This window comes from Henckelia pumila, chromosome 1, assembly GCF_033568475.1.
Source record: "Henckelia pumila isolate YLH828 chromosome 1, ASM3356847v2, whole genome shotgun sequence".
Taxonomy (NCBI): domain Eukaryota; kingdom Viridiplantae; phylum Streptophyta; class Magnoliopsida; order Lamiales; family Gesneriaceae; genus Henckelia; species Henckelia pumila.
The window spans coordinates 155,309,432-155,326,672 of record NC_133120.1 but is presented as its reverse complement, the minus strand read 5'-3'; the positions used below and the strand labels follow the sequence as shown (position 1 = coordinate 155,326,672).

The following is a 17,241-nucleotide window of genomic DNA, read 5'->3' as shown; positions in this document are numbered from 1 at the left end:
TGAATAAAAGCATAGTCACTATCTATCTGACTCATCATTCGAGTCACAAATCAAATTTATTTGAACCTTACAATAACTTAATACATATATTGTTCTTTCGATATATTTTTTTTACACAGTTTGGGTATTAAATTAATTATCCATTCGTTCGATATTTGTTATGATAATTTAAGCAGATTACTTACGATATTCTGATTGCGATATATAAAATTTATATAGATCTCAACAAATATCCTTGCCAGTCAATTTCCTTGTTAAGAAGAACCTAAATTATTTAAATAGATACAGATCTATTTGGAAAACGATGGTCTGAATAACAAAAAAAAAAATCTTATTTGACACGTTCGTATATAGGTTGATATGTGAGTAATCTTATATATATTTAAGACCGGATTACTTTTTATGTTAAAGTTATCGTTTTTCATTGTAGATGTAGATCAAATTAACCAATCTTATACTTACAGTCTTATACATCTGTGAGTCCGACACGAACTTTGATCTAGTCGCACCTCGATTCAATGAACAAAATTATCCAAACAATATTTCCTGATCTTTGAAACAAGTAACGAATGTGAAATTCACCCCTAACTTATTAAAACTAGTAACAAAAATTTATGATATAACAATTGAATTCAAAAAAAAATTCAAACTACTCGATCGTCTTTGACAATTCACGACAAAAATCAATCGAACAACATCACAAAGTAAGAACTTTGATAAATTTGATTTTTTTTTTGGGTAGAACAAAGCCAAAACTTCGACAAATTATATATGGAGAGAATTTAGATAAAACAAAATTATTCTATGAATAATATATACAAGAAAAGATAGGGCCAACTAATTAAACTGTCCTAAGAATGCTGTCATAGAAGTAAGCGTCTACTCGATAGTCGATGTGACGTGCAACGATGGACGACAGGTGAGCTATTCAATCAAGTATCAACAACTTTCCATTTCAAAAAAATGAACTACTTACTATTTATACTAAATATTTTATTTTAAAAAAATAAATTAGAATGTTTAAAAGTAAAAAATCATTATTGCTTTTGACAAAAAAAAAACGTTCATCAAAGTTCAAAATCGATATCGATCGGGGCCTGACAGAACAATAACATGACTTTTTGTAAAAAATATATATTATATGCTTTTCTTTTCAAATTATTTCTCTATTTAGTCTATGATAGATAATATTATTTGAATTACTACAACAAATAACATAAGAGGTGAAAAAAGGTGGGTAAATTTAGTTCCACACATTCCCATGTTTTTTAAGATGTGAACAAGTCATTGTGTGTGTATAATTGAGTTGATGGGTAAATGAACCCCTCAATTTTTGCAGGTGTTTGTTGCTTACAGAATGTGAGAACAGTACTAGCTATTATATAATTATTATATGATTTAATATATTATAGTACTTCTATGTGAATTCCAACCCTGCGGGCCCCCCACATTATCACCCTTCCCTGTTATGTACATACGGAGAGCCGTGAGCATAAAAATTTTACCATATCATATACGTATAGATATTCTAAGTGTAACATAGAATTATATATTATATAGCATATTAAAGTATTGTTATATGAATATTCGATGCTTTTTATTAATTACATAATATCATTCTTTCATATACATGGTAATGTGTGCGTGTGCGTATGCGTGTGCGTGGTAGTATAAGCATATACCATACGACTTAATATAAAATCCGTAGTCTGATGAGGGTGGACACCCAAGAATTGTTATCAAGGATATCAACTCTTGTTGGAAGTGTATGTAGATTGATGTAACGAAAAAGATTGTTGAAGCAAGAGTATAATTCTCTATTCGCAAGACGAAATTATCTGGTTATAATGTGCTAAACCGGTATCAGAAATCGTCTCTAAGATACAACGACTTTTGTTTATCAAGCAATCGAAGCACGACAATTACTTGATTTATATGAACTCTTGTATGCGAAACTTTTAAGTGAATAGAAGAGAAATTGTGCAGGATAATATATGTATGATCTTGTGTGTTGTATATTCTATAATGCAGACAGGAGATTGTTTATATAAACAATCAAGATTTTGTGTTAAAGAACACGACTTTTCGTTGAAGGAAGCAACCTTATGTAAAAAACCGCTTATATCACATATCGATATTGTTCTTATGCACATTAGAATGAGTGTATATATTACCACAACAGTTATTCCATCATGTATAAAAGAATAGCCCGAAAAGATACATTCATTCGGAGGAAAACCGCTGCCTGGAATCCCAGGCAGCATGGCTCGCGCTCCAACGTGCAAAACCACGCACTGGAGCACGGCCAGGCGCGCTCGAGCGCGCGATTATCTGCCCGGCCCTCTTTACTTCGGCGAGGCGCGCTCGAGCGTGCACTTTTGCATGCTTGAATGCGACCTCTTCTGTTCGAAAAGTTTTTCAACTCAATTTTGTGTCCCTTTCGTTCAATTTTCCGACAAGAATTTGAGGAGTAAATCTATCACATCGACCACTTGCATGGTATCCTAAGCCTAGTTTCCAACTGTCTCCCAATTTGAGATACCCCGGTTCATGAAACATCGCACAAGGATGTTACTCACGATGCATCTTATTATTTTATTAAAGTAGAATTTTTTTTAATCGATGAAGCATTACTTGAATATCAATAATTAAAAATCAGTAATCTACATACGAGAGAATTCTCATGCATAGATAATTTATATTATGTCAAAATCTAAATTGAGATTTAAATTATTTTTGAATTGAATATATATATATATATATATATATATAATACGATAGTTAAAAGTGATAAATAATAAATTTATTGGAATAGAAAAGAGAATCATTTTTGTCTCATAAAAACTCGTGTGAAAATTGTCTCATAAGTAGAGATGTCAAAACGGGCCAGCAGGATGACCGGCCCACAATCTATCGCAATCCATCATTAAGCGGGGCGGGGCGGGCCGACCCACCTTTTATGCGGGTTGGGAAAATATCAACCCAACTCATCTATTTTAGGTAGCGGGGCGGGCCAAACCAGCGGGCCTACGTGTAATTTGGCGGGTCAACCCGCAACCCACCACTAGGCGGGGCGAGCCGACCCAATTTTAGGCGGGTTGAGAAATCGTCAACCCAACCCACCTATTTTGTATGGCGGGGCGGGCCAACCCGACGGACCTAGCCCATTTTGACACCTCTACTCATAAGTCAATTTTGTAGGAAGAATATTTTATTTGGATCGCCTATGAAAAATATTGTTTTTGAGTAGGTCTCTTGTGAGACGATCTCATGGATCTTTATATGTGAGACGGGTCAATCATACCCATATTTACAATACAAAATAATATTTTTAACATCAAAAGTAGCACATTATTATGATTGACTCAATTAAAAGATCTGTCTCACAAAATTTACCTGTGAGACCATCTCATAAGAAATTTTGTGATTATTTTTTTATAAATATTATGAGCACGATTGACCCAAATGTATCACATGAGACTTATTCTTTTTGTCTATTTATTAGACTGACCAAGTTAATTACTTTAATTTGAAAAGTTTTAATGAAATGTTATATATTAAGATATGGTCATGCGCCTATACTAGTAGACTACATACAATAAAGAACATCTTGTCCCAAAATCATCATTCGACATGTCAAGGATATTATTACTCTTTCTTGTATTGCTTGATATAGTATGTTTTCCTTCAACCTCGCCTTCCATTATTTCTCACTACTCACGCATTTTATTTATTTATTTATTATTATTATTATTATATATATATATATATATATACCCAAGGCTTGTTATCTTTCATGGTCGAATTGCAAAAATAGTTCTTATAATACTTAAACAGCACAAATACCGAAACCCGAGGAATCGATCCAACACATATGTTAACGATCCATAGAGTGACTGTAAAATCTAAGTTGAGATCAAGGTACACGAGCATATGTCATTTTCAAGAACTTTATTTAATATTCATTCAAATTAATTAAGAAAAATAATTAATTAAGAAGGCATTGATTAATAATGTAATCAGCAGTAGTGTCAGGATATGGTGGCATCAGTACTGCCCTAGCTAACTGAAATTAGCTAGGGTTTTGTCCTTTGTAGCAATTGGAGGGACAGATTTTTGAAACCCTTTAATCATCCGTACAATCCCCCCATGCAATCCAAAGAAATTATATAAGTATGTGTCTATTTACCGCTAACTCTGCGTTACCTAATTTACTGCCCAATGTGGAAAATTTTGCCTCAAACCGTAGTCACTGATATATAAATAACTAATAAAATTCACTTGCGATTTAATGTATTCTAAACTTTAATTTAAATTATTGTGCAAATATTTTTTCTTTTATATTTTGGATTTTTCTTTTTTTCACTATTTTTTTCATTTACCATACGCTTTTTATTCTCTATGAAAAAATCAATATTTTTATCATTTTTAATAGCACTTCTTGTAATGATGTCTCCATCAATCATTTGTATTTTTTTATCATTATTGTTTTATTTTTTTGTTAGACGAACACTTTTTATTACTAAAAATCTTTACTTGCAATAATAACAATAATTTCATCATTCACAACTGCATTCTGGTATGTTCTCCTCTTCTATTTATGAAGTTATGATATAATTATTTAGCTCAATGAGACCTTACAAAAATTTAAATACATAAGATTTTTTTTGTATCGTTATTATTTTATTTTTTTTGTTGAACGGACAGTACTTTTTCTTACTAAAAATCTTTATTTTCAATAATAACAATAATTTCATCATTCTCAACTGCATTATGATATGTTATCATCTTCTATTTATGAAATCATGATATAATTATTTAGCTCAATAGGGTCTTACACAAATTTAAATACGTAAGATTTTTTTTTTTGAAAAAATCTGTTCATTCAGTCTACAAACAAATAAAAAAAATATTTTGATGTTACAATCTTTTAGAAAACTGAATAATATTTAATTAAAAATTTTGTGGAATTTTTTTAAAAAAATTGTGAAAATAATTTGTTCACTTTATCTACAAGTAAATAAAAACCAAAATATTTGGTATTTCAATCTTTTTGGAAACTAAATCCTTATCTAATATGAACACACTTTGTCAATTTTGATCTTATCATAATAATTGATTTTACAAAAACATCCTCACAAAATTTATCAAGTGTGTACAAACCAAAGACAAAGTTGAAAATACACAATGAAAAAACTTTGACATTGATTCACACTTTTATAATTGGTATAGATAGATAATACTAATACTAATAATAATAATAATATTTGTCTGAATTACTTTAAAATCATCTTTGACTCAACTTATCTTACTACATTATTAAAGTAGAGACCCTCTAATTAACAAACTTTCAATTAATTGGTGAAATTTGATTTGAAATTACCATTATCTCCTAACTTAATTTTCAATAAAACCAAAATTATTGGGCAAAATAGTCATTTTATACGGTTTTCCCTTTTTTAGCCATTAAAGTTCACTTTGTGCCATTTGATATTATTTTATTTACAAAAATGACACTCACTTTATAAGATATATATATTTTTTGTGAATATTTGTTTAGAAAAACGTTATATTTTTATTATTTTTTAATTTTACAATTTATTATTTATTTTTTTCGTTAAAAAAACGAAATGTATAAGCACGCAACGCGTGCATCGAAATACTAGTATATATATAAATAAGAGGGGAGACATCGATTTTTAGTCTCGTATGTATTTAGGTATGATGTGTTTTCTTCTACTTCTGTTTAAAAATTTAAATAATAGCAATTTTCAACATTTATCCAAATGTCAAAACTACTTTTATTTTAAGTTACAACTTTTGTATCCAAATTGAATCATAGTCACAGGTCTATAATTGATTCAAAGTAAAATACAAGACTAAAAATTTCACACCATAATATATACTTGCGGCATCGCACACGCATTGCGTGTGAAACGTAACCAAAAAAAATTATATTTTATATAGTATACTTTTGCGTGTGAAACGTAACCAAGAGACCGTTTGCTCTTACTTAATATATAATATAGAAATATAGATATAGATATATATTTTACCTATATGCATATATATATATATATACACACACACACACACACACACACACATATATATATATATATATATATATATATATATACATGAATGAAATTTATATATATTTTACCTATATCGTGTATTCGTGTACGGCCTTTAAATTATTTTAGTACATTGAATTAATTAAACAATCTGAATCTTTGTCCTACAAAGTAAGATCAAGTTAATGTTGTGGTACCGAAAGTTATAACTCTCTTTTTAAAAAAACAAACCATTATTTTTATATAATGACATGCTCTCACATCAAATGTTTGACGCTTAATCAAAATCCATAACTTTTGGTATATATGTAACTGCTTGATCTTAGAAGCAGTACAAAGAATGGTTTCGATTCAATTGTTTATCAAGAATATTGAATATTAATCAGTGCCATTTATTTTAATTTTATAAAATTATAATTAAACACGACCCATCAAAAAGAAGCGGTGAGAGTTCGTGGCAAACACTAAACACGGGTTACAATTAAAAAAAAAAACAAATTGAATTTATGGAACAGAAATACAGACATGCCAAATATGGTAAATATCCATTTGTGAAATAGTTTAAAAACTTGAATTAATTATTTATAAAGTAAATCATACAAGCAACACATTTGATACGACGAACTTATACAAAAATTCCTATGAAACAGTCTAACAAGTCAAGTTCTTGTGAGATATCTCTCATTCGATTAGACCTATGAAAACTTTTTATTGTAAATATGAATCGTGAGACCGCCTCAAATGAGACATACTTATATATAAGTAAAACCCGCAAGCTCGGGGAGTTGGATGCATAAAATATTAGTATCACAGGGTTACATTGATGAGAATTCAGATGCAGATGGACAAGAGGATCAATCCTGAGACGACATAAGAACTTTACAATGAAGCCCAAACAACAATGGATAAGTGCAAAACACAATCAAATTTTCTAGCTCGTACGCGATACGAAGTTTACTAAACACCAGGCAAGATCCTCATCCTCGAAACATCATCCGACAGAACCTTGGCATCAGTTCAAACTCGATTTACCTGTCGTATTCGAGGCATCAATGGATCCTCGTTCGACAGATCCGATAAATAACTGTGAAGAAAAAGAGCCAGTTTTCCTTGCTTTCCCTGGGAATTCTCGGTCAGGATTGATCTTTAAGGAGTAATTCTTCTTAAACCGGTTCCGATTAAGAGACAGCAATGTGTTCCGAGTAGGGTTGTGCAACGCCCCTTCGACACAATCTCCAGCTTGAGCACAGCCCCACGGCCTTGATGGACCATCTTCGCTGAAAGGTTTGAGCCGAGGGAAACTACCTCTCAATTTGGAAAAGATTGGCTGGTCGGTTAAATTTTCTTCTTCAATTTTCGCACATATGGGACATGGGGGGTCGTTTTTATGTCCTTTTGGTGTTGTTTGCTCCAAACACTCGGCGTGGAACACGTGACGACAAGAAAGGATTCCAGCAACTGGCATGTCTCCACTTTTGACTATCCTTCCGGAACCCCAAGGTGATCTTTGTGAAAGGAACCTCTCGCACAATCCACATTTGAAACGATCTGCAGGGCTACGAGAAGTGTTGGAAGGGTCATATTCAAATGGCTCAGATATTTCAGAGAGGTCGACACTACCACTAGCACTGCTCAAATGTTGTCTGCCTCTTCGCGGAGTGACAGCACCGGGTTCTGAAATGCCAGTAGGGGCTATATTAGAAATTTGTCGAGTTGGTATTGTTTCTGATGGAAACGACAAAGGGTGAATTGCTTTTGGTGTAAAGCACCGGCGATTGGCAAAGTTCCGATGAGAGGAATGTGACTTGACCATGGACTCATAATCACAACTACTGTCCGATCGAGATGAAGTCGAACCTCCACTATCCCTAGCTACCGATGTTCCCTGTAAATGTAATTTTATCTTTTCATCAAAAGGTCACATCTGGCATAAATAACAAGAGAAGTTTGAACATAGGCACAACTAGGTATACCTCCATGGTTGGTGAAAAGGACAACGGCCTCAGAACTACATCTGGCAAAGTAAGACAAAATACAAACTATTATCATCCTGTAATCGTTAAGAAGTAAAAAGCCTGTAATGTGAATGAGATTCAGCGTAATCTCAATCAGAGCATAATAAAGCACTATTATGGGTTTTAAGAGTAGCCAAGAGCAATTATCCTACATCACATATAACCATAAAAAGCGAGGCTCTCATTCCATCTAATTAAAAAAATTAAAAAAGTCACTGGACGGCAAAGCTCCTATTGCAGTTAAAGGATGTAAGCTCTCAGCAATACTAAAATAGAGACAAGCTAAAGAAAATTGCCTTGAAATGGAAATTTAAGCACCCCTGTCAAGGGAGCGTAAAGCAAAACAATGCATAAAAGCAATATCGAGAATAATTTTAACTAAGCATCCAAACTTGATTTTAGTGTCATGGCAACAATTTCCGAAACAAAAAAATGTATATGTCAACGAGTTGTTCTAGAGAGAGAATGCACTGCAAAACTACACTTCGGGAACATTTGCTTCTCCTTTTCTCCTCCTGATGGAAAGAGCATGTTAGGAGCCCAAGTTTAGCGATTTGATTAGTCAAGATTCAAGAATAAGTATTGTAATGGGCCTAAATAAATTGGGTCCCAGTGATTTTTTAGTCCATAAGTTGGTTCTAGAAATAGTGACCTGGGGAAGGGCAAAGAGGGATTATAAAAGACACGAGTAGGCTAGAGTTGAAGGGTCGATTATTCTGTTTTATCTTGTTTAACTAGCTTTTGCTAGGAAATTGAAGGAATTGAAATTCCTTGTACAGAGGCAACTCTGGAAAAATTATAGCATATCAATATATTAGAAACTCTATTATGTTGATTTCCTTTTTGTTTGCTTGTCTCCTTCGTTACTTCTCTGTTGAATCATTACAGGGTCGCAACAGAGCATCAGTGCTTACTTGTGATGACTGGAAACAATACATACTACCAGTGAAACACACAAGTTTTAAAATGACTATTAGTTTGTGGTTTTGATAGATGGTGGCTGTAACACAAGCTCAAAACAAGACATAACAGGGGAGCTATTGAGTTTTCAATGAGACACAAGGCTACCCAAACTGAAGGTTGCTGAAATTCTTCTTGATTGCTAGTGTCAGACTTTCCAATCTGGAAAGCAAGGCAAATTCACAAGCTCAGGAAAAGCATTTCCCGAACAGGCTGATTGACTGAAATTATGAATAGATAGATAGACGTCTTTGTTCTCTGATTAAGAGAAAAGAGGGTGCATGTAAGTTGTGGTGGGAGTTGAGTGAAGATGGGTGTGTCGTATAAATTAGACGAAGGAAAATGTGACCCCATCCCATTCCATACACCAAATAATTTGTACAATGGCCAAAATGTTTTCTGAGCCTGCTTAAAAAACCACTTGCACTGGTTTTAGTCTTGCAGCATAATACTTCACCATCATGTATTGAGCTCTTAATCAATTCTTTTAGGAGAAGAGAACATAAACTGCAGGTGGGTCAAGATGAAAAAATTGACTTGTATACATACCTCCTCTCGAAGTACCATAATCATCCGTGCTGATTTCTTGTATTGCTGGAGGAGTCCATTGCTGCGCAGGAGAAATGTCAGATGGACTACTATAAAATGGACCAATTCCATCAGATACCAAAAACTGATGATTTGCTAGATTGTTCCCTCTCACCCAGCTTCGACTACCTCGGCTGTTTGACGATGCAGAAGACCCATACAACTGAATACCATCGTGGGAACCAAATGAATGAGCTTCGGCCTGAAATCTAAAATCCCATCTGGACGGTGGTGGTGAAAAGCTTGTGTTAGTTCTCCAGTACGGCTCATGGGGCCCAACAGACCAGTCTCTGCTTGTTGCATTGGATCCATGTGGCCTTGCAGCCACACAACAAAGCGACCCCGTTTTAGCTATCTTTGACAACACTCACTAGAAATATTCAAGAACCAGCAACACTTCCTACCACTGATCCCAAAACTTTCCAAAGTTCAAAGGACATGAGGGGTATGATTTACTTCTTCTGGAAGAAGGTCACCCAATATTAAAAACTGCATCAAGTGGTCACACCAAATTCTGCAAAAATTACCACTGGTAGCCCCCCAGTCTTAACGACTTTTGACCTCTGGATAGAGCTTAGATATATATAAAGATGCAGCAGCTAGATAGCAATGACAAAGGAGACAAACTGAAGGTTTCAAGCTCTTTCAAAAGTATGATGCTAGTATCAACCTTCTGCAACACAAAAATTAGATGCACAGATGAAATCCATCAACCCATTTTGACCAAAAACATAAAAAAAAAAAAAAAAACTAAGAACATTAAATCATCCGCTGCACTGAAAATTTTGCACTCGATAATTTAAACCAGAAGCCCTTCAAAAATTTCTGCTAAAGATGCATATTTCAAACTCATACCTCGCATTTCCTCTGTAAATATAACACCAAGAAACACCACCATGATAAACAAATCGAAAAGAATAAAACTTGAAAGAAGCACATGAGTTAGGTGCGAGGGACTTCATATAAAGAATAAAAATCCTAAAACAAAAGATAATCACCAACAACAATATTCTTTTACTTCAAAAAAAATAAAGAGCACTTAATAATTTCCAATCATTGGAGCTCGTAACTGAAACAGACCCTCAACAATTCCAACTTTCTAAAATAACTAAATAACCCAATCACAAAACAACTGCAACCATAAATAGAAATTAACTATTAAAATGAAAAAAAAAAAAAAAAAAGTAGCACCCAGACAAAGAACTGAACTTTACACAACCAACAATATTTGTTTGAAGTATATGCGTTTCAGTGAACTTACAATTTATGTAAAGACAAAAAGTATGTCCGAAGAGAGTCATTCTGATTTCTGCGTGTGAGAACGAAGTATAAGAACCCTAATTTAACGGGGAGAGGCGCCACAGCCACTATTGCAATCTGCCCCTGACTTTATTATAGTTTATATTTGTGCCCCTTTTCTTTCTATTATTTTACTTTTAGATCCTCTCCTTTAATAATTTGAAAATATTTCATGTAAACAATGTCTTTTTTGTTGTGAAAAAGTAAAAATATATGGTAAAAAGTAAAAATTTCAAAACTCAAAATATATCAAACTTTACATTTTATAATATTTTTCTCTCAACTCAATTGTGTTTTTCATCACAAATGAAAACCTATTTATAGATCCACATTTGAGATTAGTCCAAAAATTAATACATCATCATCTACATCATCACACACTAATTTTCAACATTTTACAACTCAATATTCAACATTCAATATTCAATATTCAACATAATAATAATAATATATTTTTCAACACTCCCCCTTGTGATGATGATCGTGATATGATGACTGTCTTCATTACGTGTTTTATACTGCCTCGTTAAATACCTTACTAGGAAAAATCCAGTGGATAAAAACCATAGTAAGGAAAAAAGAGTGCAGCCATGTAAACTCCCCCTCATGTTAACATAAGTGATTCTTCACATATTCCGTAGATTGCGCATCACAATGTTGTATATATGCTTTCTGAATATCGTCGTGGGAAGTCTTTGTGAAGAGATCTGATGAGTTCTCACTTGATTGAATGTAACAGATATCAATATCTTTATTCTTCTCAAGCTCTTGAGTGTAGACAAAGAATTTTGGGGGGATATGTTTGGTTCTGTCACTTTTGATGTATCCTTCTTTCATTTGAGCAATACATGCAGCATTATCTTCATATAGTGTCACAAGCTTCTTGTCTACTGTCAATCCACACGATATTTGAATATGTTTGATCATTGACTTTAACCATACACATTCACGACTTGCTTCATGTAATGCAATAATCTCGGCGTGATTTGATGAAGTTGTTACGAGTGTTTGTTTCTGTGAACGCCAAGAAATTGCGGTGCCTCCACGAGTAAATACATATCCGGTTTGGGAACGTGCCTTATGTGGATCAGATAAATATCCAGCATCAGCATAACCAATGATACTTTGATTGGTGTCTTTTGAGTACAAAAGTTCCAAATCTGTCGTTCCTCGTAGATAACGGAATATATGTTTAATTCCGTTCCAGTGCCTCTTTGTTGGATATGAACTGAATCTTGCCAATAAATTTACAGCAAAATATATATCAGGTCTAGTGCAATTTGCAAGATACATAAGGGCGCCAATGACACTTAGATATGGTGCTTCTGGACCAAGAATAACTTCATCATCTTCACATGGGCGGAATGGATCATTTTCTATGTTTAATGATCTTACAACCATTGGAGTACTTAATGGATTTGATTTATCCATATTAAAACTTTTAAGGATCTTTTCTGTATAATTTGCCTGATGAAAAAAAATTCCACATTCTTTTTGTTCGATTTGCAAACCCAGACAATATTTGGTTTTTCCAAGATCCTTCATTTCGAATTCTTCCTTCAAGTACATCATAACTTCTTGAATTTCTTTATTCGTTCCAATGATGTTTAAATCATCAACATATACAGCAATAATTACACATTCGGATGTTGTTTTCTTGATGAAAACACAAGGGCATATTGGATCATTTACATATCCCTTTTTCATCAAGTGCTCACTTAGCCGATTATACCACATTCGGCCGGATTGCTTTAACCCATATAATGATCTTTGCAATTTTACAGAATAAAATTATCTGGGTTTTGAACTTTGTGCTTCAGACATCTTAAATCCTTCAGGGATTTTCATGTATATATCACTATCAAGTGATCCGTATAAGTAAGCTGTAACAACATCTATAAGACACATTTCCAAATTTTCAGACACTGCCAAACTAATCAAATATCGAAACGTAATTGCATCCATAACAGGAGAATACGTTTCTTCATAATCAATTCCAGGCCTTTGAAAAAAACCTTGTGCAACAAGTCTAGCTTTATATCTGACTATTTCATTTTTCTCATTTCACTTTCGAATAAAAACTCATTTGTATCCAACAGGGTTTACACCTTCAGGTGTGAGGACTATAAGTCCAAAAACATTACGTTTATTTAGCGAATCCAATTCAACCTGGATGACATCTTTCTATTTGGCCCAATCATGACGAGTTTTACATTCACCAAAAGATTTTGGTTCATGATCCTCATTTTCATTTATGATGTCACAAGCCACATTATAAGAAAATATCTCATCAATATCTTTTGTCTTTTCGGTTCCATATTTTTTAAGTATTAATATAATTGATAGAGATTTCACGATTCTCGTCAGTTTGTGGTTCTGACAGAACATTTTCATCATCAGGTGTTTCTTCTGGAACACCATTTTCTATTTTATGATCATCATGTTTCTCTATGCCTTTTCTTTTCCGAGGATTTTTATCCTTGGAACCGACTGACCTTCCACGCTTCAATCGTTTTATGACATCATGAGTGCCTTCAATTTGTTTCTTTGGAATTTCAATTCGAGCAGGGGCATTTACAACATGTATATATGATTTTTTACCCCTTTTGTATCTGCAAATGCATCTCGCATTTGATTTTCAATTCTTTGCAAGTGCACAATTTGCTGTACATCTTTCTCACATTGTTTGGTCCTTGGATCCAAATATAACAATGATGGTACATACAATGTGATTTCTTTTTCGATGTGTTTCTTTTCTTCCCTTAACATTGGAAAGATTTCTTCATTAAAATGACAATCAGCAAAGCGTGCTGTAAACACATCGCCTGTCTGAGACTCAAGATATCGAATGATTGATGGGCTATCATAACCGATATAAATATCGATTTTTCTTTGATGACCTATTTTTTGATCGTTGAGGTGGTGCAATAGGCACATACACCATACATCCAAAAATGAGAAATATTTGGTTCTTTACCAAATTCAAGCTGCAATGGGAAGAATTTATGATATGCATTTGGTCTGATGTGAATTAATGCCGCAACATGTAAAATTGCATGTCCCCATATAGAAATAGGGAGTTTTGTTCTCATAATCATTGGTCTAGCAATCAGTTGTAGACATTTAATCAATGATTCAGCTAATCCATTCTGTGTATGAACATGAGCAACATGATGTTCAACAGTAATTTCCATTGACATACAATAATCATTAAAAGTTTGGGAAGTAAATTCTCCAGCATTATCAAGTCTTATTTTCTTGATTGTACAATCGGGAAATTGATTCCGCAATTTTATTATTTGAGCCATTAATCTTGCAAATGCCACATTCCGAGTTGACAATAAGCATACATGTGACCATCTGCTGGAGGCATCGATCAATACCATAAAATATCGAAATGGTCCACATGGTGGATGAATTGGCCCACAAATATCACCCTGAATACGTTCAAGAAATATGGGTGATTATGTTTGGATTTTAGCTGGCGATGGTCTTATAATAAGTTTTCCAAGAGAACATGCTTTACATTGAAACTTATTATTCTGAAAGATCTTCTGGTCTTTCAATGGATGACCATGTGTATTTTCCATAATTCTTCGCATCATTATTGAACCAGGATATCCCAATCGATCATGCCAATTGGTTAATATTGAAGAACTATTAACCACCATATTTGATTCGATTGACCTTATATGTGTATAATGCAATCCAGTAGGGAGCATTGATAATTTTTCAACCACATATTTCTTTCCTGATTTATATGTGATAAGACACATATATTTCTGATTTTCATCAGTTATCGTCTCAGTATCATATCCATGAGAATATATGTCATTAAAACTCAAAACGTTTCTTTTCGATTGTGCTGAATATAAAGCATCATTTATGAGAAATTTTGTACCATTTGGTAACAAAAATTGTGCTTTACCACAACCTTCAATCAAGTCTACAAGACTTGATATGGTATTCACCATTGTTTTTGTTGGTTTTATTTCCAAGAAATATCTTTCATCTCGTAGAATAGTGTGCGTTGTACCACTATCCGGTATGCAAATTTCCATGATATTATTTCCATGTTTGCTCATAGCATTTTCCATATCAAACTTCACAAAAATTCAATAAAGAAAAATTAAGTACAAATGCAAAATATAACATGCTTTATAATACAAGAATGCATGAAAAATACAAATTTCTTACAATCTAGTCCCACCAATCTTTTAATCAATGTCTTCGAAATCATTCAAAAAATCTGCAGCATTGAAACTAGTTGAACCAATTAAATGGTCACTATTTTCAACAAAATTGGTCTTTTTTCCTTTTCCCTTTGTCGATTCTTTATAAAGCTTACATAGGTGCTCAGGGGTTCGACAAATATGTGACCAATGTCTTGGAGTGCCACATCTATAACAAACACTCTCAGATCTTTTTGAGTGATTTTCATTTTCACTCGTATTTTCATGCTGCCTTTTTGGTGGGTGGTTCGTGACGTTCTTTTGAGATGAGTTATTGAAATAACTATCTCGATTATTTTCATATCCACGGCCACGACCACGACCGCGATAATTTTTACGTCCACGTCCACGCCCACTTCTTCGACCCCGTCTACGACCAAAATCTTGTCTATGCCTTTGATTTTGGTTTTTATTTTTAATTACGACATTTGCTTATGGAAATGTTGTTGAACCAGTGGGTCGGGATTGATGATTTCTTACTAACAATTCGTTGTTCTTTTCCGCTACAATAAGACATGTGATGAGTTCAGAATATCTCGAAAATCTACGCACTCGATACTGTTGTTGTAGAGTTATATTCGATCCGTGAAAAGTGGAAAATATTTTCTCAAGCATTTCCATCTCTGTGACTTCAAGTCCACAGAATTTTAATTGCGAGACTATTCGATACATCGCAGAATTATAATCACTGACTTTTTTAAAGTCTTGGAATCTCAACGTATTCCATTCATCATGGGCAGTCGAAAGTATCACTTCCCTTATATGCTCAAATATTTCTTTCAACCCTTTTCATAAAATCATTGGGTCTTTTTCTGTGAGATATTCACATTTCAATCCTTCATCAAGATGTCTACGTAAGAAAATCATAGACTTTGCCTTTTCTTGTGAGGATGATATATTATTTTCTTTGATGGTATCACTTAGATCCAATGACTCAAGATGCATCTCTACATCGAGAGTCCATGGCATATAATTCTTTCCAGTGATATCGAGCGCAACGAATTCAATCTTTGCCAAATTTGACATGGTAGTACTAGAAAAATAACAATGCATTTTATTAGTTAATTTCCATTAATATGACAATACAAAATAATGAAAGAACGAAGATTACAAGTGCGTGTACAAATAGAGAAAAAGTATGTGGTGAAAAATCGCCGGTGAGTACAAGACTCGTGAGCATGATGATCATAATCGTTATGAAAAATAGCCTTAGAAATGCCATCATCTTCATCTTCGAAAAATCGAGGAGAAATTATTTTGAGAGAAAGAATGAATTTGGTGTGATTGAAAATGAGTTTGAGTGAACATATTTATAGGGCAAAAACTAGCCGTTTGTTACCGTTGGGGTAAGAAAAAATCGAGTATGTGTTGAATAAAAATTTGTGATAATCATGTGATGCATATAATGATAATCATAATTAAATATACACAATAAAATATATATCATATCATGTTATTATAAGGTCAGTGTCCTAGACAACCTCTTATATAATAACATGAAATTATATATTGATATAGTTAGTATACACACATAATAAATATATATCATATCACGTTATTGTTTAAAAACCTTAGAGGCTTTTATACTTATCGTATCCCTTACTGGGAGTGTTGGATGTCGTCTTAACATCCTCCCAGGATTTATAACAAGTTTTTTTAAAAACTAATTTTTTTTTGATCATTTATGATAATAACATGATATTATATATTAAATATATACACAACAAATAAATAAACAATAAAATAAATATTTTGTTACCTTTTTCTTGTGTTTTGAAGCTTGGAAAAATATGGAGGACTTTTAGAGCTTCGTGCTGATAACGTGTTGTGAAAAAATAAAAATATATGGTAAAAATTAAAAACTTCAAAACTCAAAATATATCAAACTCTACACTTTATAATATTTTTCTCTCAACTCAATTGTGTTTTCATCACAAATGAAGACCTATTTATAGATCCACGTTTGAGATTAGTCCAAAAATTAATACATCATCATCTACATCATCACACACTAATTTTCCACATTTTACAACTCAATATTCAACATTCAACATTCAATATTCAATATTC

At 33.1% G+C, this 17,241-nt stretch overlaps 1 protein-coding gene across 1 annotated transcript; it reads right to left on the bottom strand.

Moving 5' to 3' along the window:
- Positions 1–6,716: 6,716 nt before the first annotated feature.
- On the bottom strand, positions 6,717–10,538 carry LOC140874271 (uncharacterized). The gene is made up of 4 exons (XM_073277546.1): positions 10,496–10,538; positions 9,602–10,006; positions 8,051–8,091; positions 6,717–7,962 (listed from the first exon to the last, which is right to left on the bottom strand). The coding sequence occupies exons 1-4, from the start codon at positions 10,536–10,538 to the stop codon at positions 7,090–7,092; spliced, it is 1,362 nt and encodes a 453-aa protein (XP_073133647.1). The 3' UTR covers positions 6,717–7,089.
- Positions 10,539–17,241: the final 6,703 nt, after the last annotated feature.